A 25,269-nucleotide genomic window follows, 5' to 3' on the forward strand; every position below is an offset into this window, starting at 1 on the left:
TCCAGACACGCCTGTGAAGTTGGTCTTCATCAGGAAGTCCAGCAGTGTGGCACCATCTATAGGTCGCATGGCATCACACAGCCCCTAGACAACCATCATCATCATCATCACCATCATCATCAACACCATCACCATCATCATCATCATCACCATCACCATCACCATCATCACCACCATCATCAGAATCATCATCACCATCATCACCATTATCATCATCACCATCATCATCATCATCAACACCATCACCATCATCATCATCATCACCATCATCATCAACACCATCACCATCATCATCATCATCACCATCACCATCATCCCCATCATCAGAATCATCAACATCATCACCATCATCAGAATCATCATCACCATCATCACCATTATCATCATCACCATCATCATCTCCACCATCATCATCATCAGAATCATCAACATCATCATCCTCACCATCTCCACCATCATCATCATCATCTCCACCATCATCATCATCTCCACCATCATCATCATCAACATCATCATTATCATCACCATCATCATCATCATCTCCACCATCATCATCACCATCATCATCGTCGTCATCTCAATAACAATATGAACAATCCCAACTATAACCAACGATAATAGTGACGGTAGATTGTTGTTAGTACAGCCAAGTCCAGTAGCACCAACCTGGTACCCTGGGCAGAGTGAGCGCTGCATGTTATGGAGCCCATAGGCCATGGAGTAGATGGCATTGATCACAAAGCCCATCTTAGTGTCCTGGGCATACTGCTGTCGCAATGACTCCCGCTCTGGGAGAGAACCAGAGAGGAGAAAGACAGAAAAAGAGAGGATGGGAAGATGGATGAAGGGGAGAGATGGAGACAGATGGAGAGGGATAAGGATGGATGGAGGGAGGGAGGGAGGGGATAAGGAGGGAGGAGATGGGAGGGAGGAAGGGGGATAAGGAGGGAGGAAGGGGAGATGGAGGGAGAGGGATAAGGAGGGAGGGAGGGAGAGGAATAAGGATGGAGGGAGGGAGGGGGGAGGGGGATAAGGTTAGGGGAGGGGTGGATGGAGGGGGATAAGGATGGAGGGAGGGAGGGGGGAGGGGGATAAGGATGGAGGTAGGGGGGAGGGGGATAAGGATGGAGGGAGGGAGGGGGGAGGGGGATAAGGATGGAGGGAGGGAGGTAGGGGGAGGGGGATAAGGATGGAGGGAGGTAGGTAGGGGGGAGGGGGATAAGGATGGAGGGAGGTAGGGGGAGGGGGATAAGGATGGAGGGAGGGAGGGGGGAGGGGGATAAGGATGGAGGGAGGTAGGGGGGAGGGGATAAGGATGGAGGGAGGGAGGGAGGGGATGTAGGGAGAGAGAAAAAAAGAGACCAATTAGAACAACCTGTATCTAACAACCAGTTTTGCCTTCATGAAACTCAACCTGCTTTATGAACTTCAAACACCCTCCCTTCCCTCTCTTCCCTCTGTACTCGTCTCCTCCCACACCTCTCCTCTCTAGCCGTGGTTACACCTTGCATTAACATGTGGTTGTTGTCACCCGATCAAGATGACCTGAGATTTGTCTCGAATAATCATCCGCACAGTTTTTGTGTTTTGGGAACATATCTTTTGTGATGTCCCCACAATGTTCCCACCAGACTGTTCCCACAACATAATGAAACATTCTGGGAACCTTTTAAAGTACAGACAAAACATAAAAATATATCTTAATTCAACTGGCCGGTGGGATTTTTTTGTTGAGATGTTGGGACGTTGGCCGAATGTATATGCTTTCGTTGTCCGGATTTGTTTACACTTCAAGGATGTCCATATAAGATGCATCATGGACTACCTCCGGAGGTGTTAGGTCCAGGTATAAACAGGGCTTCTGTCTCATCTTGTTCAGTTCATTTTCATTAGAATACATGAGTCCTTTTGAAGAAATCAAACACACCGGCAGTTTTGCATATGAATGGTGAGAAAGAGAGATGGGGAGAGAGAGAGAGGGGGAGAGAGGGGAGATAGGGGAGAGAGAGAGAGAGAGAGAGAGGGGAGAGAGAGAGGGGGGAAGAGAAAGGGGAGAGGGGAGAGAGAGAGAGATGGGAGAGAGGGGAGAGAGAGAGAGAGAGAGAGAGAGGGGAGAGAGAGAGAGGGGGGAGAGAGGGAGAGAGGGGAGAGAGGGGAGAGAGAGCGAGAGAGAGAGGGGAGAGAGAGGGGAGAGAGAGAGAGAGAGAGGGGAGAGAGAGAGAGGGGGGAGAGAGGGAGAGAGGGGAGAGAGGGAGAGAGAGAGAGAGAGAGAGGGGAGAGAGAGAGGGAGGGAAGAGAAAGGGGAGAGAGGGGAGAGAGAGAGAGAGGGGAGAGATGGGAGAGAGGGGAGAGAGGCGAGAGAGAGAGAGAGAGAGAGAGGGAGAGAGAGAGAGGGGGAGAGAGAGAGAGAGGGGAGAGAGAGAGAGAGAGAGAGGGGAGAGAGAGGGGAGAGAGGGGAGAGAGAGAGAGGAGAGAGAGAGAGGGAAGAGAGAGAGGGGGGAGAGAGAGAGTGGAGAGAGAGAGAGAGAGAGGGAGAGAGAGAGAGAGAGAGAGGGGGAGAGAGAGAGAGAGAGAGAGAGAGAGGGGAGAGACAGAGAGAGAGGGAGAGACAGAGGGAAGAGAGAGAGGGGGAGAGAGGGGGGGGGGGTGGAGGGGAGAGAGAGAGAGGGGGGAGAGAGAGAGGGGGGAAGAGAGAGGGGGGTGAAGAGAGATGAAGGGGAGAGAGAGAGAGAGAGAGAGAGAGAGAGTGAGAAAGAGAGAGAAAGAGAGAGAGAGAGAGAGAGAGAGAGAGAGAGAGAGAGAGACAAAAAGAGAGAGAAGGAGAGATAGAGAGAGGGAGAGAGAAAGAGAGAGAGAGAAAGAGAGAGAGGGGGAGAAAGAAAGAGAGAGACAAGAGAGAAAGGGGGGGAGAGAGAGAGAGAGACACACACACACACACACACACACAGTGCCCTGCTGAATATGCAGATTTTTGAATGAACAGAGGAGTGAATGTTGCGACAGGCTTAATGAAAGAGCCTCCTTGTCCAGATGTGTTGAATGGACTGGTCAGATCTGAGAGCTACTTCATACATCCTTTGACGTCATCATTGATGCCCACAAACACACCTGGTTTCCAGAACAGTGTGCATGCCTGCATGCGTGTGTATGCTTGTCTGAGTGTGTGCCTGCTTATACATAAATGTGTGTATACTCACTGCTGCAGGTGCGGTTGTACTTGAGGCTCTCCTGTGGGTGTCCCTTCAGCTTACAGTGGAAGCGATGTTGCCAGAACTCAGGAAACCAGGGGTTTCTCAGGTTGTTGTCCGGCCGCAGCTTCAGGTAGTACTCATCAAACCACTTCACATCAGCTGACTGCAGTTTGATGGTGATTCCCCCCGCCGCCTCGCGCACGTACCCATCTGTCACATCGTACCGGTCCGCCCAGCCATCACTGGGACAAGTGGGACAGAAGGGACATAGAAGTTAGGAACCATGAATAAACGTTGAAGGGATTTAAAAGGAACGTTAGAAACATAGTGAAGTCACTGAAAAACAAGAAGGTTGGTCTTAGGTTCTGGAAGTGACGTGTCTGTTCTATACACAAGGCCCAAGGTGTCCACTGGTTGACGTGTCTGTTCTATACACAAGGCCCAAGGTGTCCACTGGTTGACGTGTCTGTTCTATACACAAGGCCCAAGGTGTCCACTGGTTGACGTGTCTGTTCTATACACAAGGCCCAAGGTGTCCACTGGTTGACGTGTCTGTTCTATACACAAGGCCCAAGGTGTCCACTGGTTGACGTGTCTGTTCTATACACAAGGCCCAAGGTGTCCACTGGTTGACGTGTCTGTTCTATACACAAGACCCAAGGTGTCCACTGGTTGACGTGTCTGTTCTATACACAAGGCCCAAGGTGTCCACTGGTTGACGTGTCTGTTCTATACACAAGGCCCAAGGTGTCCACTGGTTGACGTCTTTGGCACAAGGCCCAAGGTGTCCACTGGTTGACGTCGTTGGCACAAAGCCCAAGGTGTCCACTGGTTGACATAGTTGGCACAAAGCCCAAGGTGTCCACTGGTTGACGTCTTTGGCACAAGGCCCAAGGTGTCCACTGGTTGACGTCTTTGGCACAAGGCCCAAGGTGTCCACTGGTTGACGTCTTTGGCACAAGGCCCAAGGTGTCCACTGGTTGACGTAGTTGGCACAAGGCCCAAGGTGTCCACTGGTTGACGTCTTTGGCACAAGGCCCAAGGTGTCCACTGGTTGACGTCTTTGGCACAAGGCCCAAGGTGTCCACTGGTTGACGTCTTTGGCACAAGGCCCAAGGTGTCCACTGGTTGACGTCTTTGGCACAAGGCCCAAGGTGTCCACTGGTTGACGTCTTTGGCACAAGACCCAAGGTGTCCACTGGTTGACGTAGTTGGCACAAGGCCCAAGGTGTCCACTGGTTGACGTCTTTGGCACAAGGCCCAAGGTGTCCACTGGTTGACGTCTTTGGCACAAGGCCCAAGGTGTCCACTGGTTGACGTCTTTGGCACAAGGCCCAAGGTGTCCACTGGTTGACGTCTTTGGCACAAGGCCCAAGGTGTCCACTGGTTGACGTCGTTGGTTGTTTATGTGCGCCTGTATTCTGTCGGCATTTTCTGCTGATTCTTTATCTGTGTATTGAAGTTGAAATATAAATTGGAGTGACAACTTTTTTTAGGGGTTTGCATTTCAAATCATTTGCTCTCCTTTTGTGTCAGGCAGAAACCCTGGTCCCGAACTGTAATTATGAGAAGCAGAAGCGACGGTGGAGGAGGCAGGAGGGGTAACCAAGGGTAACTACACTATTCATCAGCAGAAACACTGTTTGTGTTTCTCCCTCACCTTCTCTGTAGCTCACACACACCAGTTCCGCCTCTCACACAGAAAGGAGGGAAAAAACACACAAAACCAATGCTGTTACACCTTCTCTATGTATGAAGCCTTCACAGTGGCGGCTCACAGTGTGTGTGTGTGTGTGTGTGTGTGTGTGTGTGTGTGTGTGTGTGTGTGTGTGTGTGCGTGCGTGCGTGCGTGCGTGCGTGCGTGCGTGCGTGTGCGTGTGTGTAGGCCAGCTGGAGAGCTTCTTATTGTGTTAAATTACATCTCACTGTAGAGAGGTGAGAAGGGATAACACACTCACTCCATAAATAATGAAAACATTTCTATCAGACTGACCAAACTCTGCTACTCTCACCTCAAGGACACACACAGAGAATAGAGACATGGAGAGAGATGGAGAGAGAGACAGAGAGAAAAAGAGAGGTGTTATTTTAAATTATGAGTGAAATTCCATTTTCATCTAATCTGTCAAAACACACACAAACATAATGCATATAAAACATAGAGATGCATACACACAGAGAGAGAGAGGGGGGGAGGGGGGGCAGGCAGGCAGGCAGGCAGACGGACGGACGGACGGACGGAAGGAAGGAAGGAAGGAAGGAAGGAAGGAAGGAAGGAAGGAAGATATCAGATATCACAGGACCATTTGGAAGGCTTGTTGAAGTGAAGCATGTATCCATGATATCCTGTATATCATGTATTCCTGTATATCATGTATTCCTGTATATCATGTATTAATGTATATCATGTATTCCTTTATTTTATGTATTCCTGTATATCATGTATATAATTTATATAATGTATTCCTTTATTTTATGTATTCCTGTATATCATGTATATAATTTATATCATGTATATCATTTATTCATGCATTCCTGTATATCATGTACATCATGAATATTATTTAATCATGTATTCCTGTATATCATGTATATGATTTATTAATGTATATCATGTATTCATGTATATAATGTATGTCACGTATATCATGTATTCATGTATATAATGTATATCATTGAGATGGGCAAAAGAACACAGACACTGGACAGAGGAACTCTGCCTAGAAGGCCAGCATCCCGGAGTCGCCTCTTCACTGTTGACGTTGAGACTGGTGTTTTGTGGGTACTATTTAATGAAGCTGCCAGTTGAGGACTTGTGAGGCGTCTGTTTCTCAAACTAGACACTCTAATGTACTTGTCCTCTTGCTCAGTTGTGCACCGGGGCCTCCCACTCCTCATTATATTTTGGTTAGAGCCAGTTTGCACTGTTCCTTGAAGGGAGTAGTACACAACGTTGTATGAGATCTTCAGTTTCTTGGCAATTTTTCACATGGAATAGCCTTCATTTCTCAGAACAAGAATAGACTGACGAGTTTCAGAAGAAAGTTATTTGTTTCTGGCCATTCTGAGCCTGTAATCGAACCCACAAATGCTGATGCTCCAGATACTCAACTAGTCTAAAGAAGGCCAGTTTTATTGCTTCTTTTATCAGGACAACAGATTTCAGATGTGCTAACGTAATTGCAAAAGGGTTTTCTAATGATCAATTAGCCTTTTAAAATGATAAACTTGGATTAGCTAGCACAACGTGCCATTGGAACACGGGAATGATGGTTGCTGATAATGGGCCTCTGTTCGCCTATGTACAGTGCCTTGCGAAAGTATTCGGCCCCCTTGAACTTTGCGACCTTTTGCCACATTTCAGGCTTCAAACATAAAGATATAAAACTGTATTTTTTTGTGAAGAATCAACAACAAGTGGGACACAATCATGAAGTGGAACGACATTTATTGGATATTTCAAACTTTTTTAACAAATCAAAAACTGAAAAATTGGGCGTGCAAAATTATTCAGCCCCCTTAAGTTAATACTTTGTAGCGCCACCTTTTGCTGCGATTACAGCTGTAAGTCGCTTGGGGTATGTCTCTATCAGTTTTGCACATCGAGAGACTGAACATTTTTCCCATTCCTCCTTGCAAAACAGCTCGAGCTCAGTGAGGTTGGATGAAGAGCATTTGTGAACAGCAGTTTTCAGTTCTTTCCACAGATTTTCGATTGGATTCAGGTCTGGACTTTGACTTGGCCATTCTAACACCTGGATATGTTTATTTTTGAACCATTCCATTGTAGATTTTGCTTTATGTTTTGGATCATTGTCTTGTTGGAAGACAAATCTCTGTCCCAGTCTCAGGTCTTTTGCAGACCCCATCAGGTTTTCTTCCAGAATGGTCCTGTATTTGGCTCCATCCATCTCCCCATCAATTTTAACCATCTTCCCTGTCCCTGCTGAAGAAAAGCAGGCCCAAACCATGATGCTGCCAACACCATGTTTGACAGTGGGGATGGTGTGTTCAGCTGTGTTGCTTTTACGCCAAACATAGCGTTTTGCATTGTTGCCAAAAAGTTCAATTTTGGTTTCATCTGACCAGAGCACCTTCTTCCACATGTTTGGTGTGTCTCCCAGGTGGCTTGTGGCAAACTTTAAACTACACTTTTTATGGATATCTTTAAGAAATGGCTTTCTTCTTGCCACTCTTCCATAAAGGCCAGATTTGTGCAATATACGACTGATTGTTGTCCTATGGACAGAGTCTCCCACCTCAGCTGTAGATCTCTGCAGTTCATCCAGAGTGATCATGGGCCTCTTGGCTGCATCTCTGATCAGTCTTCTCCTTGTATGAGCTAAAAGTTTAGAGGGACGGCCAGGTCTTGGTAGATTTGCAGTGGTCTGATACGCCTTCCATTTCAATATTATCGCTTGCACAGTGCTCCTTGGGATGTTTAAAGCTTGGGAAATCTTTTTGTATCCAAATCCGGCTTTAAACTTCTTCACAACAGTATCTCGGACCTGCCTGGTGTGTTCCTTGTTCTTCATGATGCTCTCTGCGCTTTTAACGGACCTCTGAGACTATCACAGTGCAGGTGCATTTATACGGAGACTTGATTACACACAGGTGGATTGTATTTATCATCATTAGTCATTTAGGTCAACATTGGATCATTCAGAGATCCTCACTGAACTTCTGGAGAGAGTTTGCTGCACTGAAAGTAAAGGGGCTGAATAATTTTGCACGCCCAATTTTTCAGTTTTTGATTTGGTAAAAAAGTTTGAAATATCCAATAAATGTCGTTCCACTTCATGATTGTGTCCCACTTGTTGTTGATTCTTCACAAAAAAATACAGTTTTATATCTTTATGTTTGAAGCCTGAAATGTGGCAAAAGGTCGCAAAGTTCAAGGGGGCCGAATACTTTCGCAAGGCACTGTAGATATTCCATAAAAAATCTGCCGCTTCCAGCTACGATAGTAATTTACAGCATTAACAATGTATACACTGTATTTCTGATCAATTTGATGTTATTTTAATGGACAAAAAATGTGCTTTTCTTTCAAAAACAAGGACATTTATTTCTAAGTGACTTTTGAACAGTAGTATATGTTGAAGAGGTTGGGGCTTAAGCTGCATCCCTGTCTCACCCGACGGCCCTGTGGAAAGAAATGTGTGTTTTCTTTGCCAATTTTAACCGCACACTTGTTGTTTGTGTACATGGATTTTATACTGTGTATGTTTTCCCTCTAACACAACAATTGGTGTGGCAGGCCATCATGCCAAATTGAGTCAAAAGCTGTTTTGAAATCAACAAAGCATGAGAAGACTTTGCCTTTGTTTTTGTTTGTTTGTTTGTCAATTAGGGTGTGCAGGGCGAATACGTGGTCTGTCGTACGGTAATGTCCCTCATTTGTGAGTGTGTATAGCAAAGCGTACAGCTTGTTAGAGAACATTCATGCACAGACACTACTACACTGCACAGAAAATAGGAGGCATCTTCCACACTACGTAATAGACTCACACACACACACACACACACATACACATGGATGAACTGTAATGCTGTAATTTGAAAATAATGAACAAGATAGATTTTTTTGATTGAAATGCTCCCCCTTTTCCTCTCTCTCTCTCTTTTCCTCTCTCTCTTGTTCTCTCTCTCTTTTCCTCTCTTTTCTCTCTTTCTTTTCCTCTCTCTCTCTCTCTTTTCCTCTCTCTCTTGTTCTCTCTCTCTTTTCCTCTCTTTTCTCTCTTTCTTTTCCTCTCTCTCTCTTGTTCTCTTGCTCTCTTTTCCTCTCTCTCTCTTGTTCTCTCTCTCTCTTTTGTTCTCTCTCTCTTTTGTTCTCTCTCTCTCTTTTCCTCTCTCTCTCTCTCTTTTGTTCTCTCTCTCTCTTGTTCTCTCTCTCTCTTTTTCTCTCTCTCTCTCTCTCTCTCTCTCTCTCTCTCTCTCTCTCTCTCTTTCTCCTCACTCGGTCATGCCATCCTGGCTCTCCAAGCCCCCAGAGAACAAAAACTCATTTTCTCAAACTGCTGCACTCCAAACTACTCTAAACTACATCCTGATTGGAGACAGGAGGTGTCTGCATCTCTCTCTCTTTTTCTCTATCTCTCTCTCATCCGTCACCCCATCTGTCTCCCTCTGTAGCTTCTCTCTCACTCTCCCACCCTCAATTTCTTTCTTTCACTCTCCCACCCTACTTCTTTTGACTAATTTATATATTTCTTCCCCTCTCTCCCCTCTCTCTCTCCCCATCTGTCTCCCTCTGTAGCTTCTCTCTCTCCCACCCTCCAACTTTTTATCTCTCCCTCTCTCTCTCTCTCTCTCTCTCTCTCTCTCTCTCTCTCTCTCTCTCTCTCTCTCTCCATCTTGCTCCTTCTGTCTTTCTCTCTCTCTCTTTCCCCCTCTACCCCTCCCTTGCTCCCAACCAGCACAGATCCTAAGTCATGGTTCTGGCATTTGTCCCTGAGAGATGCATGTCTCTCTGTTAGGCCTCTGTTAGGCCCTGCATGTAGCAGCAGCCTACAGACACAGGCTATTCATGCGTGTAAAGCTTACCGTATGCTTCCCAGTCGAAACAGTTTGTGCATATATTATGATGAAACGTTTAAGTATTTTCTACATTTTAGTTTTCATACGTTTTTTCCCCTGCATTTTCTCGAAGTTCGTTATCTGAATTTTACGTCACTTCATAGGGTTGGCAACATTGGTGTGGTGGTCGGGGTGTTGGTAGTGGTGGTGCTGGTGGTGCTGGTGGTGTGGGTGTGTGTGTGTGGGTGTGTGTGTGTGGGTGTGTGTGGGTGTGCGTGTGTGCGTTTCCACTGCTAGTCCACCCCTTGGCAATAAAAAAACTGTCCTCATCTCAATCCCCAGATTACTTCATCAATATCCTCATCAATCACTCAGCAGCCGATCAATTATGCACTGGATCACAATAAAATAGCTACATGACGGTCCTAACGAGAAATGTTGAAAAGGTTTAAATTCTTTCTCTCTCTCTTTCTCTCTCAGTGCATGCTGGGAGTGTTTTTAGTTGAGAGGCTGTGTGGAGGGCTCTGTCTTTACATATTTTATTTTCTTACATTCTTTTCTTGGTCTTTTCTTAAAATTGTTATTTTCTATGGTGGAGGGTTAACGCAATGTTAGTTTAGCATAGCCACTGTTTTTTTTCAACGTTAGAAAGAGGACAGAGTTTTAGTTTCCTAGTTTTGAACGGTGTGGTGTGTGCAATGGCTTTGCAGTCTAGTGCGGAGGAGACGCTGTCATTACGACATTGATTCAGGTGTGTTCCTGAGATTGAAAATAAGGTGGAGGAGGTTCTGCTCGCGGTCGGTGAACAGAGAGGCTGGGTTTATACATTCCGCATCCAGAATGAGCAAAGCTGTGGTTCTGTTCATGAAAAGAGTACATTTGGTTGGTAGGCTGATTGCTTGTGGAATATTTGCAAGAGATGTGTTGGTGCTGATTTCTCCTGTTTCGACTCCTTCGACTAGCGTGGTAGTTGCGAATCTGCCTCCGTTTATTATGGATGATCAAATCAGGAAAGAGCTGAGTTTTGGTAAGTCTGCTAGCGGTTTTCATGCAGATGCCATTAAGCATGTTGTTTCGTTCCGGAGGCAAGTGTTCATGTTTCTGAATGAGCAACAGTTAAATGTGCATTTTAAATTGAGGCATGGGGAGGGTCTCTATGCGGTGTTTGCCAACACAGATAGTCTACGGTGCTGTGAGTGTGGGCATTTGGGGCATAAGAGCTTTGCTTGCCCACATAAAGGCCGTAGACAAGGTGAGGGTGCAAGCGCCAGAGGGGGAAATCGAGGTCAACGTGCAGGGGGCCATGAGACGCTGGCAGCAGAGGCTGGGCCTAGTCATGCTATAGATGGTGGTGTAGATGAGGCTGGGTCTCGTCATGTTATGGATGGTGGTGTAGCTGAGACTGGGTTTAGTCATGTCATGGATGGTGGTGTATATGAGGCTGGGTCTAGTCAGGTTATGCTAGTGGATGAGGAGAGTATAGTGGGGAAGGGCAAGCGACCAGGGTCGATGGAGGAGGGTGTCATGCGGAAGAGGAAAGAGGGGGAGAAGAAAGGAGGTGGGAGGGGAGAGGCTGGTGTGGTTAAAGGGACTAAGGAACCTTTGCCTGGTGCTGGGGGGGAGGCCCCAACTAGAGAGAACGGGCAGGTGGTCAGGATGTAAGATGGAGATGAGGAGGAGGAAGGTGAGTCTGAGGAAGAGATCGATGAGGAGGCTTTCTTTTCAGACTCCCCCTCAATGGATCCAGAGCTAACAGCCAGGCAGGCAGGCAGGCAGGCAGGCAGGCAGGCAGGCAGGCAGGCAGGCAGGCAGGCAGGCAGAGGGGTCAAAGTACACGGTGAGGGAACTGTGAAGGGTACGATGTTAGGATGAAACAGTCAGAGATCACCAAGTGCAACATAGCTTCTGCGTGCAAATCAGCTAGAAAGATGTGTCGGCATCGAGTAATTGTCTCTGGCCCCCTCCCAGTTAGGGGGAGTGATGAGCTCTACAGCAGAGTCTCACAACTCAATCGCTGGTTGAAAACTGTTTTCTGCCCCTCCCAAAAGATAGAATTTGTAGATAATTGGCCCTCTTTCTGGGACTCACCCACAAACAGGACCAAGCCTGACCTGCTGAGGAGTGACGGACTCCATTCTAGCTGGAGGGGTGCTCTCATTTTATCTACCAACATAGACAGGGCTCTAACTCCTCTAGCTCCACAATGAAATAGGGTGCAGGCCAGGCAGCAGGCTGTTAGCCAGTCTGCCAGCATAGTGGAGTCTGCCACTAGCACAGTCAGTGTAGTCAGCTCAGCTATCACCATTGAGACCGTGTCTGGGCAAAACTAAACATCACGGTGTTCGCCTTAGCAATCTCACTAGGATAAAGACCACCTCCATTCTTGTCATTATTGAAAGAGATCAGGATACCTCACATCTCAAAATAGGGCTACTTAATGTTAGATCCCTTACTTCAAAGGCAATTATAGTCAATGAACTAATCACTGATCATAATCTTGATGTGATTGGCCTGACTGAAACATGGCTTAAGCCTGATGAATTTACTGTGTTAAATGAGGCCTCACCTCCTGGCTACACTAGTGACCATATCCCCCGTGCATCCCGCAAAGGCGGAGGTGTTGCTAACATTTACGATAGCAAATTTCAATTTACAAAAAAAAAAATGACGTTTTCGTCTTTTGAGCTTCTAGTCATGAAATCTATGCAGCCTACTCAATCACTTTTTATAGCTACTGTTTACAGGCCTCCTGGGCCATATACAGCGTTCCTCACTGAGTTCCCTGAATTCCTATCGGACCTTGTAGTCATAGCGGATAATATTCTAATCTTTGGTGACTTTAATATTCACATGGAAAAGTCCACAGACCCACTCGAAAAGGCTTTCGGAGCCATCATCGACTCAGTGGGTTTTGTCCAACATGTCTCTGGACCCACTCACTGTCACAGTCATACGCTGGACCTAGTTTTGTCCCATGGAATAAATGTTGTGGATCTTAATGTTTTTCCTCATAATCCTGGACTATCGGACCACCATTTTATTACGTTTGCAATTGCAACAAATAATCTGCTCAGACCCCAACCAAGGATCATCAAAAGTCGTGCTATAAATTCACAGACAACACAAAGATTCCTTGATGTCCTTCCAGATTCCCTCTGTCTACCCAAGGACGCCAGAGGACAAAAATCAGTTAACCACCTAACTGAGGAACTCAATTTAGCCTTGCGCAATACCCTAGATGCAGTTGCACCCCTAAAAACTAAAAACATTTCTCATAAGAAACTAGCTCCCTGGTACACAGAAAATACCCGAGCTCTGAAGCAAGCTTCCAGAAAATTGGAACGGAAATGGCGCCACACCAAACTGGAAGTCTTCCGACTAGCTTGGAAAGACAGTACTGTGCAGTACCTAAGAGCCCTTACTGCTGCTCGATCATCCTATTTTTCTAACTTAATTGAGGAAAATAAGAACAATCCGAAATTCCTTTTTGATACTGTCGCAAAGCTAACTAAAAAGCAGCATTCCCCAAGAGAGGATGACTTTCACTTTAGCAGTGATAAATTCATGAACTTCTTTGAGGAAAAGATTATGATTATTAGAAAGCAAATTACGGACTCTTCCTTAAATCTGCGTATTCCTTCAAAGCTCAGTTGTCCTGAGTCTGCACAGCTCTGCCAGGACCTAGGATCAAGAGAGACACTCAAGTGTTTTAGTACTATATCTCTTGACACAATGATGAAAATAATCATGGCCTCTAAACCTTCAAGCTGCATACTGGACCCTATTCCAACTAAACTACTGAAAGAGCTGCTTCCTGTGCTTGGCCCTCCTATGTTGAACATAATAAATGGCTCTCTATCCACCGGATGTGTACCAAACTCACTAAAAGTGGCAGTAATAAAGCCTCTCTTGAAAAAGCCAAACCTTGACCCAGAAAATATAAAAAACTATCGGCCTATATCGAATCTTCCATTCCTCTCAAAAATTTTAGAAAAGGCTGTTGCGCAACAACTCACTGCCTTCCTGAAGACAAACAATGTATACGAAATGCTTCAGTCTGGTTTTAGACCCCATCATAGCACTGAGACGGCACTTGTGAAGGTGGTAAATGACATTTTAATGGCATCGGACCGAGGCTCTGCATCTGTCCTCGTGCTCCTAGACCTTAGTGCTAATTTTGATACCATCGATCACCACATTCTTTTGGAGAGATTGGAAACCCAAATTGGTCTACACGGACAAGTTCTGGCCTGGTTTAGATCTTATCTGTCGGAAAGATATCAGTTTGTCTCTGGGAATAGTTTGTCCTCTGACAAATCAACTGTAAATTTCGGTGTTCCTCAAGGTTCCGTTTTAGGACCACTATTGTTTTCACTATATATTTTACCTCTTGGGGATGTTATTCGAAAACATAATGTTAACTTTCACTGCTATGCGGAAGACACACAGCTGTACATTTCAATTAAACATGGTGAAGCCCCAAAATTGCCCTTGCTAGAAGAATGTGTTTCAGACATAAGGAAGTGGATGGCTGCAAACTTTCTACTTTTAAACTCGGACAAAACAGAGATGCTTGTTCTAGGTCCCAAGAAACAAAGAGATCTTCTGTTGAATCTGACAATTAATCTTAATGGTTGTACAGTCGTCTCAAATAAAACTGTGAAGGACCTCGGCGTTACTCTGGACCCTGATCTCTCTTTTGAAGAACATATCAAGACCATTTCAAGGACAGCTTTTTTCCATCTACGTAACATTGCAAATCTGAAACTTTCTGTCCAAAAATGTTGCAGAAAAATTAATCCATGCTTTTGTCACTTCTAGGTTAGACTACTGCAATGCTCTACTTTCCGGCTACCCGGATAAAGCACTAAATAAACTTCAGTTAGTGCTAAATACGGCTGCTAGAATCCTGACTAGAACCAAAAAATTTGATCATATTACTCCAGTGCTAGCCTCTCTACACTGGCTTCCTGTCAAAGCAAGGGCTGATTTCAAGCTTTTACTGCTAACCTACAAAGCATTACATGGGCTTGCTCCTATCTCTCTGATTTGGTCCTGCCGTACATACCTACACGTACGCTACGGTCACAAGACGCAGGCCTCCTAATTGTCCCTAGAATTTCTAAGCAAACAGCTGGAGGCAGGGCTTTCTCCTATAGAGCTCCATTTTTATGGAACGGTCTGCCTACCCATGTCAGAGACGCAAACTCGGTCTCAACCTTTAAGTCTCTACTGAAGACTCATCTCTTCAGTGGGTCATATGATTGAGTGTAGTCTGGCCCAGGAGTGGGAGGGTGAACGGAAAGGCTCTGGAGCAACGAACCGCCCTTGCTGTCTCTGCCTGGCCGGTTCCCCTCTTTCCACTGGGATTCTCTGCCTCTAACCCTATTACAGGGGCTGAGTCACTGGCTTACTGGGGCTCTCTCATGCCGTCCCTGGAGGGGGTGCGTCACCTGAGTGGGTTGAGTCACTGATGTGGTCATCCTGTCTGGGTTGCCCCCCCCCCCCTTGGGTTGTGCCGTGGCGGAGGTCTTTGTGGGCTATACTCAGCCTTGTCTCAGGATGGTAAGTGTGTGGTTGAAGATATCCCTCTAGTGGTGTGGGGGCTGTGCTTTGGCAAAGTGGGTGGGGTTATATCCCTCCTGTTTGGCCCTGTCCGGGGGTGTCCTCAGATGGGGCCACAGTGTCTCCTGACCCCTCCTGTCTCAGCCTCCAGTATTTATGCTGCAGTAGTTTATGTGTCGGGGGGCTAGGGTCAGTTTGTTATATCTGGAGTACTTCTCCTGTCCTATTCGGTGTCCTGTGTGAATCTAAGTGTGCGTTCTCTAATTCTCTCCTTCTCTCTTTCTCTCTCTCGGAGGACCTGAGCCCTAGGACCATGCCCCAGGACTACCTGACATGATGACTCCTTGCTGTCACCAGTCCACCTGGCCGTGCTGCTGCTCCAGTTTCAACTGTTCTGCCTTATTATTATTCGACCATGCTGGTCATTTATGAACATTTGAACATCTTGGCCATGTTCTGTTATAATCTCCACCCGGCACAGCCAGAAGAGGACTGGCCATCCCACATATGCTCTCTCTAATTCTCTCTTTCTTTCTCTCTCTCGGAGGACCTGAGCCCTAGGACCATGCCCTAGGAATACCTGACATGATGACTCCTTGCTGTCCCCAGTCCACCTGACTGTGCTGCTGCTCCAGTTTCAACTATTCTGCCTTATTATTATTCGACCATGCTGGTCATTTATGAACATTTGAACATCTTGACCATGTTCTGTTATAATCTCCACCCGGCACAGCCAGAAGAGGACTGGCCACCCCACATAGCCTGGTTCCTCTCTAGGTTTCTTCCTAGGTTTTGGCCTTTCTAGGGAGTTTTTCCTAGCCACTGTGCTTCTACACCTGCATTGCTTGCTGTTTGGGGTTTTAGGCTGGGTTTCTGTACAGCACTTTGAGATATCAGCTGATGTACGAAGGGCTAGATATAAATACATTTGATTTGATTTGATTTGATTTCTGAATGAGACGATGGGAAAAAGGTTCATTTTTAAGCTTTTTTTTTAAATCTGGGAAAGTTTGTAAGATCAGTACAACACGCTATTAAAAATGAGGGGCATGGTGTCCTCTGACCCAGGAAATGGTTTAGGTTGAGGAAGTGGGTCACAGACGTGTGTAAGGGTCTACCTTCAGATGCTGTTTAGATGAATAGTTGTTTTCTGGCACTGGGCAATGCAGACTTCCAGGCTAATTTAGCTGAGTTACGTCGGGACCTGGGCAGTGTTTTCTAGGTTAAAGCAAAGGGAGCACTTGTAAGAGCCAGGTTCTCCATGCTCAAGGAGATAGATGCTCCCAGCTCCTTCTTCTTTGGTTTGGAAAGACAGAGTGGTGAAGCCAAGGGTATGCATTGTCTACGTCTGTCTGATGGGCGGGTGACCTCTGTGGTGGGGAGATCCGGCTGTCTGATGGGAGGGTGACCTCTGTGGTGGGGGAGATGTGGGAGCGGACTGTGGAGTTTTATACTGAGTTGTATAGGGCAGAACTGTGTGATCCTATGTGTGCTCAGGTTTTGTTTGCATAACTCCCTAAGCTCTCTCTGGCACAGAGGGATGAAATTCACATTTCTCTGTTGTCTCATGAACTGGCAGAGGCCGTAGCCCAGATGTTCCCTGGCTGTGGACAGGGGGGTGATGGACTGCCAGTGGAGTTTTATTAAATATTCTGGGGAATAATTGGACTGGACCTCTTTTGCGTGTTGCGTCAGTGAGTCGGGGTAGGAGAGTTGTCGATGAGCTGCCGTTGGACGGCTCTGACTCTCCTGCCCAAAAAAGGGGACTTGTGTGAACTTAATAATTAGAGGCCTGTGGCATTACTCTGTGCAGACTACAAGATATTTGCTAAGGTCCTCACTAACAGACTGAAGTCCCATCTGGACTCTATAGTACACAAGGACCAGACATATTGGGGCGGCAGGGTAGCCTAGTGGTTAGAGCGTTGGACTAGTAACCGAAAGGTTGCAAGTTCCAATCCCCAAGTTGACAAGGTACAAATCTGTTGTTCTGCACCTGAACAGGCAGTTAACCCACTGTTCCTAGGCTGTCATTGAAAATAAGAATTTGTTCTTAACTGACTTGCCTAGTAAAATAAAAAATATTGTGTACCGGGACACTCAATCACAGACAACTTGTTCTTAATCAGGGACATGTTGGACTTGTCGAGAGTTTCTAATGTGAACTTTGGACTGGTCTCTCTAGACCAAGAGAAGGCTTTTGATAGAGTGGATCATGAGGATCTGTTTAATGTCATGTTTGGGCTCAGAGAGGTGCATCAGGAAGAACTGGGAGGGGCTGTCACAGGTAGTGGTGTCAAGACTGGCCAGGTGGAGGTGGCTCCTGTCCCAAGTGTCATATAGAGGGAGGGTGCTGAGGGTGCTGATAATCAACCTTGCAATATCCTCCCTGTGGCATAAACTGGCTGTCCTCAACCCCCCCCGACCAGTCTGCTCGCAGACCTGCAACGCAAGCTGGTGAATTTGTTTCTGATCATTCCTTCACTGGCTGAGGGTGGCAGTGTTGTACATGTCCATCCACAAAGGAGGACAGGGCCTGGTGGAACTGGAGAGCAGGGTGGCTGATTTCCGACTGAACGTGGCGCAAAGACTGCTGTACCATACTGATTTCGGCTGGAGGGAACCAGCAGGCGCGCTGCTGAGGAGAGCTGGCGGTTAGGGTTGGACCGGCAGCTGTTCCTCATGAAGCTGGAGAGGCTGAGTACAGTAAATCTCTCAGACTTTTACTCTGCAGTGCTGAGGGCCTGGCAGCTGCTAAGGCCCCCGCGAGAAGGGGTGTGGAGTCTGGGCTGTGGGTGAGGGAGGAGCCTATCTTCCACAATTCAGCCATCCTTTTGAGATCGGCCCTGTAGTAGCGACTGATGGCAGCGGGTTTACTAAGGCTGGGTGACCTGCACTGGCCACTAATAGCTGGTTGGCACACGTCGACCCGGGAGTCAGACAGGGGTGTCCTTTCTGTGTCATTCATTTCATTCAAGTCTTCACTCATGACAAAAAGTCAAAAGTCTCTCTCTCGCTCTCTCTCTCACTTTCTCTCTCTCTCTCTCCTTCTGTGTTAGAGCATTGAGCCATTGACCAAAAGGTTGCTGGGTTGAATACCGGATCCGACAAGGTGAACAATCTGTCGCTGTGCCCTTGATCAAGGCACTTAACCCTAATTTCTCTTCGTGGTGATGTACAATGGCGACCCTGGCCGTGACTCAACTCCCTGTGCGTGTCTCAGAGGGAGTTAGGATATGCAACAACAAAACATTTCCATTACACACTGTGTAACAGGACAAATACAAGAACCCCCCAAATTATCATTATCTCTATATTTCTTCTCTATCTCTCCATCTCTGTGTCCCTCTTTCTCTCTCTTCTCTCTCTCTCTTTCATATCAAATGCGTTTGGGATTCCAGGGCTGTTGTCCTGGCTTCAAGCCCACGCTGAACATTGTGTCTGTCTGTTGTGTATTCTGTCAGTGCAATACGGGGTCCCAAACTGGCGGGTTTTAGTTGGCCCCCCAAGTTTTCTGAGCAAAAATATACATATATGTATATTTTATATTATTTTGTATTGTTGGACATAAAAGACTGTAAAAACACCAGGACAGCTGCTCCAAGTGATTTTCATTTGAGAAATCTGTTCCCACGCATAATAGAGAGACACGTGATCATATACAAATGTAAGCAAGGTTTGAAATGACTATGTTTTAGTCAAATATTTTATCTGTTTGGGATTCTTGCGGTCAATTTGAGGTCAAATGACCTGTAATTATGTTCTGGCCCCCCGACTATCCGCTCAAGAAAATATTGGCCCGTGGCTGAATCTAGTTGGTGATGCCTGGAATAATACATCCCATCACAGAGATACAGCCAACCAGATTCTTAGGGACCTGCTGGGGCAGTCTAGTTGGTGATGCTTGGTATAATACATCCATCACAGAGATACAGCCAACCAGAGCCAGGTAGATATGGGCTCTGCAGTCACACAACCATCACACTCACTCAGTCAGCAGTTAATCATTCCAACACCTGAAATCGTCTCTCATTCCATCATATTCCAGTGTGAATTAAAGGCTCTAATCTATGAATTCATTAGTCTCGGGAAACCCAGACCCTAGGCAACAGCAGTGACTAGGCTCTGGGATTAATGACAGACTCTCTTGGTAACTTCAAAAATGGAAAATAAATGTTTCGGGGGGTCCTCTCAGACAGACAACTCTCCCAACAAATCACGAACCAGACATCCCAGAACCTATGGTTTTAGTGAAGGTAGTTCACTAAAACTAGCCACTATAACTAGCCATTTCGCAAGTGAAAACTAGCCACTTGCGAAATGCCCTCATTAAAAATAAACTCAGTGATCTCCATCTTGCTAGCTGCTATTTTGTGTCCGGGGGATGTGGGCAATAGGAAGAATAAGGCAGAAACATGGGCAGACCACTAAATTCTTGCTTGAGAAATTGCTCTTTGCTAAGAAGCTATTTTGGTTTATTTTTGACCATTTGAAGTGAAAACAATCACAGTAAGGTACTTGTTACCCAGAAATGATTTGCTATTGAGATTTATGTTAAAACAGTTGCATTGGACCTTTAATAATCCATCACAATTAACGGCCCACTTCAATCAAGTCTCAATTATTATAAATTAAACAATAAAATAACAATAATGTGGCTATATACAGGGGGTACAGGTACCGAGTCAGTGTGCGGGGGTACAGGTTAGTCGAGGTAATTTGTACAAGTAGGTAGGGGTGAAGTGACTAAAATAAACAGGAAGTAGCAGCAGTGTACAAAACAAATGGAAGGGGGGGTCAATGTAAATAGTCCGGTGGCCATTTGATTAATTGTTCAGCAGTCTTATGGCTTGGGGGTAGAAGCCATTAAGGAGCCTTTTGGTCCTAGAATTGGCGCTCCACTACTGCTTGCTGTGCGGTAGCAGAGAAAACAGTCTATGACTTGGGTGACTGGAATCTCTGACAATTTTTGGGGCTTTCCTCTGACACCTGAATGGCAAGAAGCTTGGCCCCAGTGATGTACTGGGCCACCTACCCAAACCCAAACTGTTATCAAGCAGCTATGGTTCACTACCCGATTCCACGCTCCACCAGCCTCCACTGACTGCCAAACATAAACAAATAGACACATAAACTGGGCATAAAGTCTTCTTTCCAATGATCTGTACTGGCAGCTTAGTACCATGTCTGATTGATGAGCCAGCTAGCACAGCTAGTACCATGTCTGCTTGATGAGCCAGCTAGCACAGCTAGTACCATGTCTGATTGATGAGCCAGCTAGCACAGCTAGTACCATGTCTGATTGATGAGCCAGCTAGCACAGCTAGTACCATGTCTGCTTGATGAGCCAGCTAACACAGCTAGTACCATGTCTGCTTGATGAGCCAGCTAGCACAGCTAGTACCATGTCTGCTTGATGAGCCAGCTAGCACAGCTAGTACCATGTCTGCTTGATGAGCCAGCTAGCACAGCTAGTACCATGTCTGATTGATGAGCCAGCTAGCACAGCTAGTACCATGTCTGCTTTATGAGCCAGCTAGCACAGCTAGTACCATGTCTGCTTGATGAGCCAGCTAGCACAGCTAGTACCATGTCTGATTGATGAGCCATCTAGCACAGCTAGTACCATGTCTGATTGATGAGCCAGCTAGCACAGCTAGTACTATGTCTGCTTTATGAGCCAGCTAGCACTGCTAGTACAATGTCTGATTGATGAGCCAGCTAGCACAGCTAGTACCATGTCTGATTGATGAGCCAGCTAGCACAGCTAGTACCATGTCTGCTTGATGAGCCAGCTAGCACAAAGCCAGGGAGACCGTTCAGAAGTGAAAAGAGAAGTGTGCTATTCACATGCCATAAAGGGGTATGTTTGGGGGGACGAAGGAGGGGAAAAGTGGTATAACCTCTAGAGCAAAACTCATTTAGGAAAAGTCATAGCTAGGGTCTCAAAGTTTCTAAATATGTATATGCACACATTTGTTTACATACCTGTTAGTGAGCATTTCTCATTTGCCAAGATAATACACCCACCTGACAGGTGTGACATATCAAGAAGCTTATTAAAGAGCATGATCATAACGCAGGTGCACCTTGTGCTGGGGGCAATAAAAGGCCACTCTAATATGTGCAGTTTTGTCACACAACACAATGTCTCAAGTGTTGAGGGAGTGTGAAATTGGCATGCTGACTGCCGTATTGTCTATCCGGCTCAGTAGACAGAGAATTGAATGTTAATTTCTGTACAATAAGCCACCTCCAACGTCATTTTAGAGAATTTGTCAGTACTTCCAACTGGCCTCACAACTGCAGACTACGTGTAACCATGCCAACCCAGGACCTCCACATCCGGCTTCTTCACCTGCGGGTTCATCTGAGACCAGCCACCCGGGCAGATGATGAAACTGTGGGTTTTCACAAACGAAGAATTTCTGCACAAACTGTCAGAAAGTGTCTCAGGGAAGATGTGTGCTCGTCGTCCTCCTCAGAGTCTTCACCTGACTGCAGTTTGGCATCGTAACAGACTTTAGTTGGAAAATGCTCACCTTCGATGGCCACTGTCATGCTGAAGAAGTGTGCTCTTCACGGATTAATCCTGGTTTCAACTGTACCAGGCAGATGGCAGTTGTGTGGGTGAGCGGTTTGGTGTTGTGTGGGTGAGCGGTTTGCTGATGTCAACGTTGTGAACAGAGTGCCCCATAACAAACACAATTGCATTTTATCGATGGCAATTTGAATGCACAGAGATACCGTGAGGCCCATTGTCATGTCATTCATCCACCGCCATCAACTCAAGTTTTAGTATGATAATGAGTCTCTCCCCATGTCTCAAGGATCTGTACACAATTCCTGGAAGCTGAAAATGTCCCAGTTCTTCCATGGCCTGCATACTCACCAGACATGTCACCCATTGAGCATGTTAGGGATGCTTTGGATCGATGTGTAAGACAGCGTGTTCCAGTTCCCGCCAGTATCCAGCAGCTTCGCACAGCCGTCGTAACAGGAGGAGTGGGACAACATTCCACAGGCCACAATCAACAACCTGATCAACTCAATGCAAAGGAGATGTGTCGCGCTGCATGAGGCAAATGGTCACACCAGATACTGACAAGCAGATGCATATCTGTAGTACATCCCAGTCATGTGAAATCCATAGACGCTTTTCGCGACGCGGATCCTGTGCTCTGCCTTACAAACAGGACAACGGAGTGGATCCCATGCAGCGACCCAAAAAAACGACTCCGAAAAAGAGGGAAACGAGGCGGTCTTCTGGTCAGACTCCGGAGACGGGCACACCGTGCACCATTCCCTAGCATTCTTCTTGCCAATGTCCAGTCTCTTGACAACAAGGTTGATGAAATCCGAGCAAGGGTAGCATTCCAGAAGGACATCAGAGACTGTAACGTTCTTTGCTTCACGGAAACGTGGCTTACTGGAGAGACGCTATCCGAAGCGGTGCAGCCAACAGGTTTCTCCACGCATCGCGCAGACAGGAAAAAACATCTTTCTGGTAAAAAGAGGGGCGGGGGCGTATGCCTTATGACTAACGTGACATGGTGTGATGAAAGAAACATACAAGAACTCAAATCCTTCTGTTCACCTGATTTAGAATTCCTCACAATCAAATGTAGACCGCATTATCTACCAAGAGAATTCTCTTCGATTATAATCACAGCCGTATATATCCCCCCCCAAGCAGACACATCGTTGGCTCTGAATGAACTTTATTTGACTCTTTGCAAACTGGAAACCCTTTATCCGGAGGCTGCATTCATTGTAGCTGGGGATTTTAACAAGGCTAATCTGAAAACAAGACTCCCCAAATTTTATCAGCATATCGATTGCGCAACCAGGGGTGGAAAGACCTTGGATCATTGTTACTCTAACTTCCGCGACGCATATAAGGCCCTGCCCCGCCCCCCTTTCGGAAAAGCTGACCACGACTCCATTCTGTTGATCCCTGCCTACAGACAGAAACTAAAACAAGAGGCTCCCACGCTGAGGTCTGTCCAACGCTGGTCCGACCAAGCTGACTCCACACTCCAAGACTGCTTCCATCACGTGGACTGGGACATGTTTCGTATTGCGTCAGACAACAACATTAACGAATACGCTGATTCGGTGTGCGAGTTCATTAGAACGTGCGTTGAAGATGTCGTTCCCATAGCAACGATTAAAACATTCCCTAACCAGAAACCGTGGATTGATGGCAGCATTCGTGTGAAACTGAAAGCGCGAACCACTGCTTTTAATCAGGGCAAGGTGTCTGGTAACATGACCGAATACAAACAGTGCAGCTATTCCCTCCGCAAGGCTATCAAACAAGCTAAGCGTCAGTACAGAGACAAAGTAGAATCTTAATTCAACGGCTCAGACACAAGAGGCATGTGGCAGGGTCTACAGTCAATCACAGACTACAGGAAGAAATCCAGCCCAGTCACGGACCAGGATGTCCTGCTCCCAGGCAGACTAAATAACTTTTTTGCCCGCTTTGAGGACAATACAGTGCCACTGACACGGCCTGCAACGAAAACTTGCGGTCTCTCCTTCACTGCAGCCGAGGTGAGTAAGACATTTAAACGTGTTAACCCTCGCAAGGCTGCAGGCCCAGACGGCATCCCCAGCCGCGCCCTCAGAGCATGCGCAGACCAGCTGGCCGGTGTGTTTACGGACATATTCAATCAATCCCTATACCAGTCTGCTGTTCCCACATGCTTCAAGAGGGCCACCATTGTTCCTGTTCCCAAGAAAGCTAAGGTAACTGAGCTAAACGACTACCGCCCCGTAGCACTCACTTCCGTCATCATGAAGTGCTTTGAGAGACTAGTCAAGGACCATATCACCTCCACCCTACCTGACACCCTAGACCCACTCCAATTTGCTTACCGCCCAAATAGGTCCACAGACGATGCAATCTCAACCACACTGCACACTGCCCTAACCCATCTGGACAAGAGGAATACCTATGTGAGAATGCTGTTCATTGACTACAGCTCGGCATTCAACACCATAGTACCCTCCAAGCTCGTCATCAAGCTCGAGACCCTGGGTCTCGACCCCGCCCTGTGCAACTGGGTACTGGACTTCCTGACGGGCCGCCCCCAGGTGGTGAGGGTAGGCAACAACATCTCCTCCCCGCTGATCCTCAACACTGGGGCCCCACAAGGGTGCGTTCTGAGCCCTCTCCTGTACTCCCTGTTCACCCACGACTGCGTGGCCACGCACGCCTCCAACTCAATCATCAAGTTTGCGGACGACACAACAGTGGTAGGCTTGATTACCAACAACGACGAGACGGCCTACAGGGAGGAGGTGAGGGCCCTCGGAGTGTGGTGTCAGGAAAATAACCTCACACTCAACGTCAACAAAACTAAGGAGATGATTGTGGACTTCAGGAAACAGCAGAGGGAACACCCCCCTATCCACATCGATGGAACAGTAGTGGAGAGGGTAGCAAGTTTTAAGTTCCTCGGCATACACATCACAGACAAACTGAATTGGTCCACTCACACAGACAGCATTGTGAAGAAGGCGCAGCAGCGCCTCTTCAACCTCAGGAGGCTGAAGAAATTCGGCTTGTCACCAAAAGCACTCACAAACTTCTACAGATGCACAATCGAGAGCATCCTGGCGGGCTGTATCACCGCCTGGTACGGCAACTGCTCCGCCCTCAACCGTAAGGCTCTCCAGAGGGTAGTGAGGTCTGCACAACGCATCACCGGGGGCAAACTACCTGCCATCCAGGACACCTACACCACCCGATGTCACAGGAAGGCCATAAAGATCATCAAGGACATCAACCACCCGAGCCACTGCCTGTTCACCCCGCTATCATCCAGAAGGCGAGGTCAGTACAGGTGCATCAAAGCTGGGACCGAGAGACTGAAAAACAGCTTCTATCTCAAGGCTATCAGACTGTTAAACAGCCACCACTAACATTGAGTGGCTGCTGCCAACACACTGACACTGACTCAACTCCAGCCACTTTAATAATGGG

At 46.8% G+C, this 25,269-nt stretch overlaps 1 protein-coding gene across 1 annotated transcript in view; it reads right to left on the reverse strand.

Moving 5' to 3' along the window:
• The window catches only part of LOC139385823 (metabotropic glutamate receptor 5-like), a 138,552-nt gene that overhangs the window by 24,035 nt on the left and 89,248 nt on the right, over positions 1-25,269 (reverse strand). Inside the window, exons 6-8 of the mRNA XM_071131070.1 lie at positions 3,198-3,433; positions 667-788; positions 1-84 (exon numbers count right to left, since the gene is read on the reverse strand). The exon at positions 1-84 is cut by the window's left edge and continues 41 nt beyond it. Coding sequence (XP_070987171.1) covers positions 1-84; positions 667-788; positions 3,198-3,433 — 442 coding nt within the window. The remainder of the gene's footprint in view (positions 85-666; positions 789-3,197; positions 3,434-25,269) is intronic.

Source organism: Oncorhynchus clarkii, chromosome 27, assembly GCF_045791955.1.
Source record: "Oncorhynchus clarkii lewisi isolate Uvic-CL-2024 chromosome 27, UVic_Ocla_1.0, whole genome shotgun sequence".
Lineage (NCBI taxonomy): Eukaryota > Metazoa > Chordata > Actinopteri > Salmoniformes > Salmonidae > Oncorhynchus > Oncorhynchus clarkii.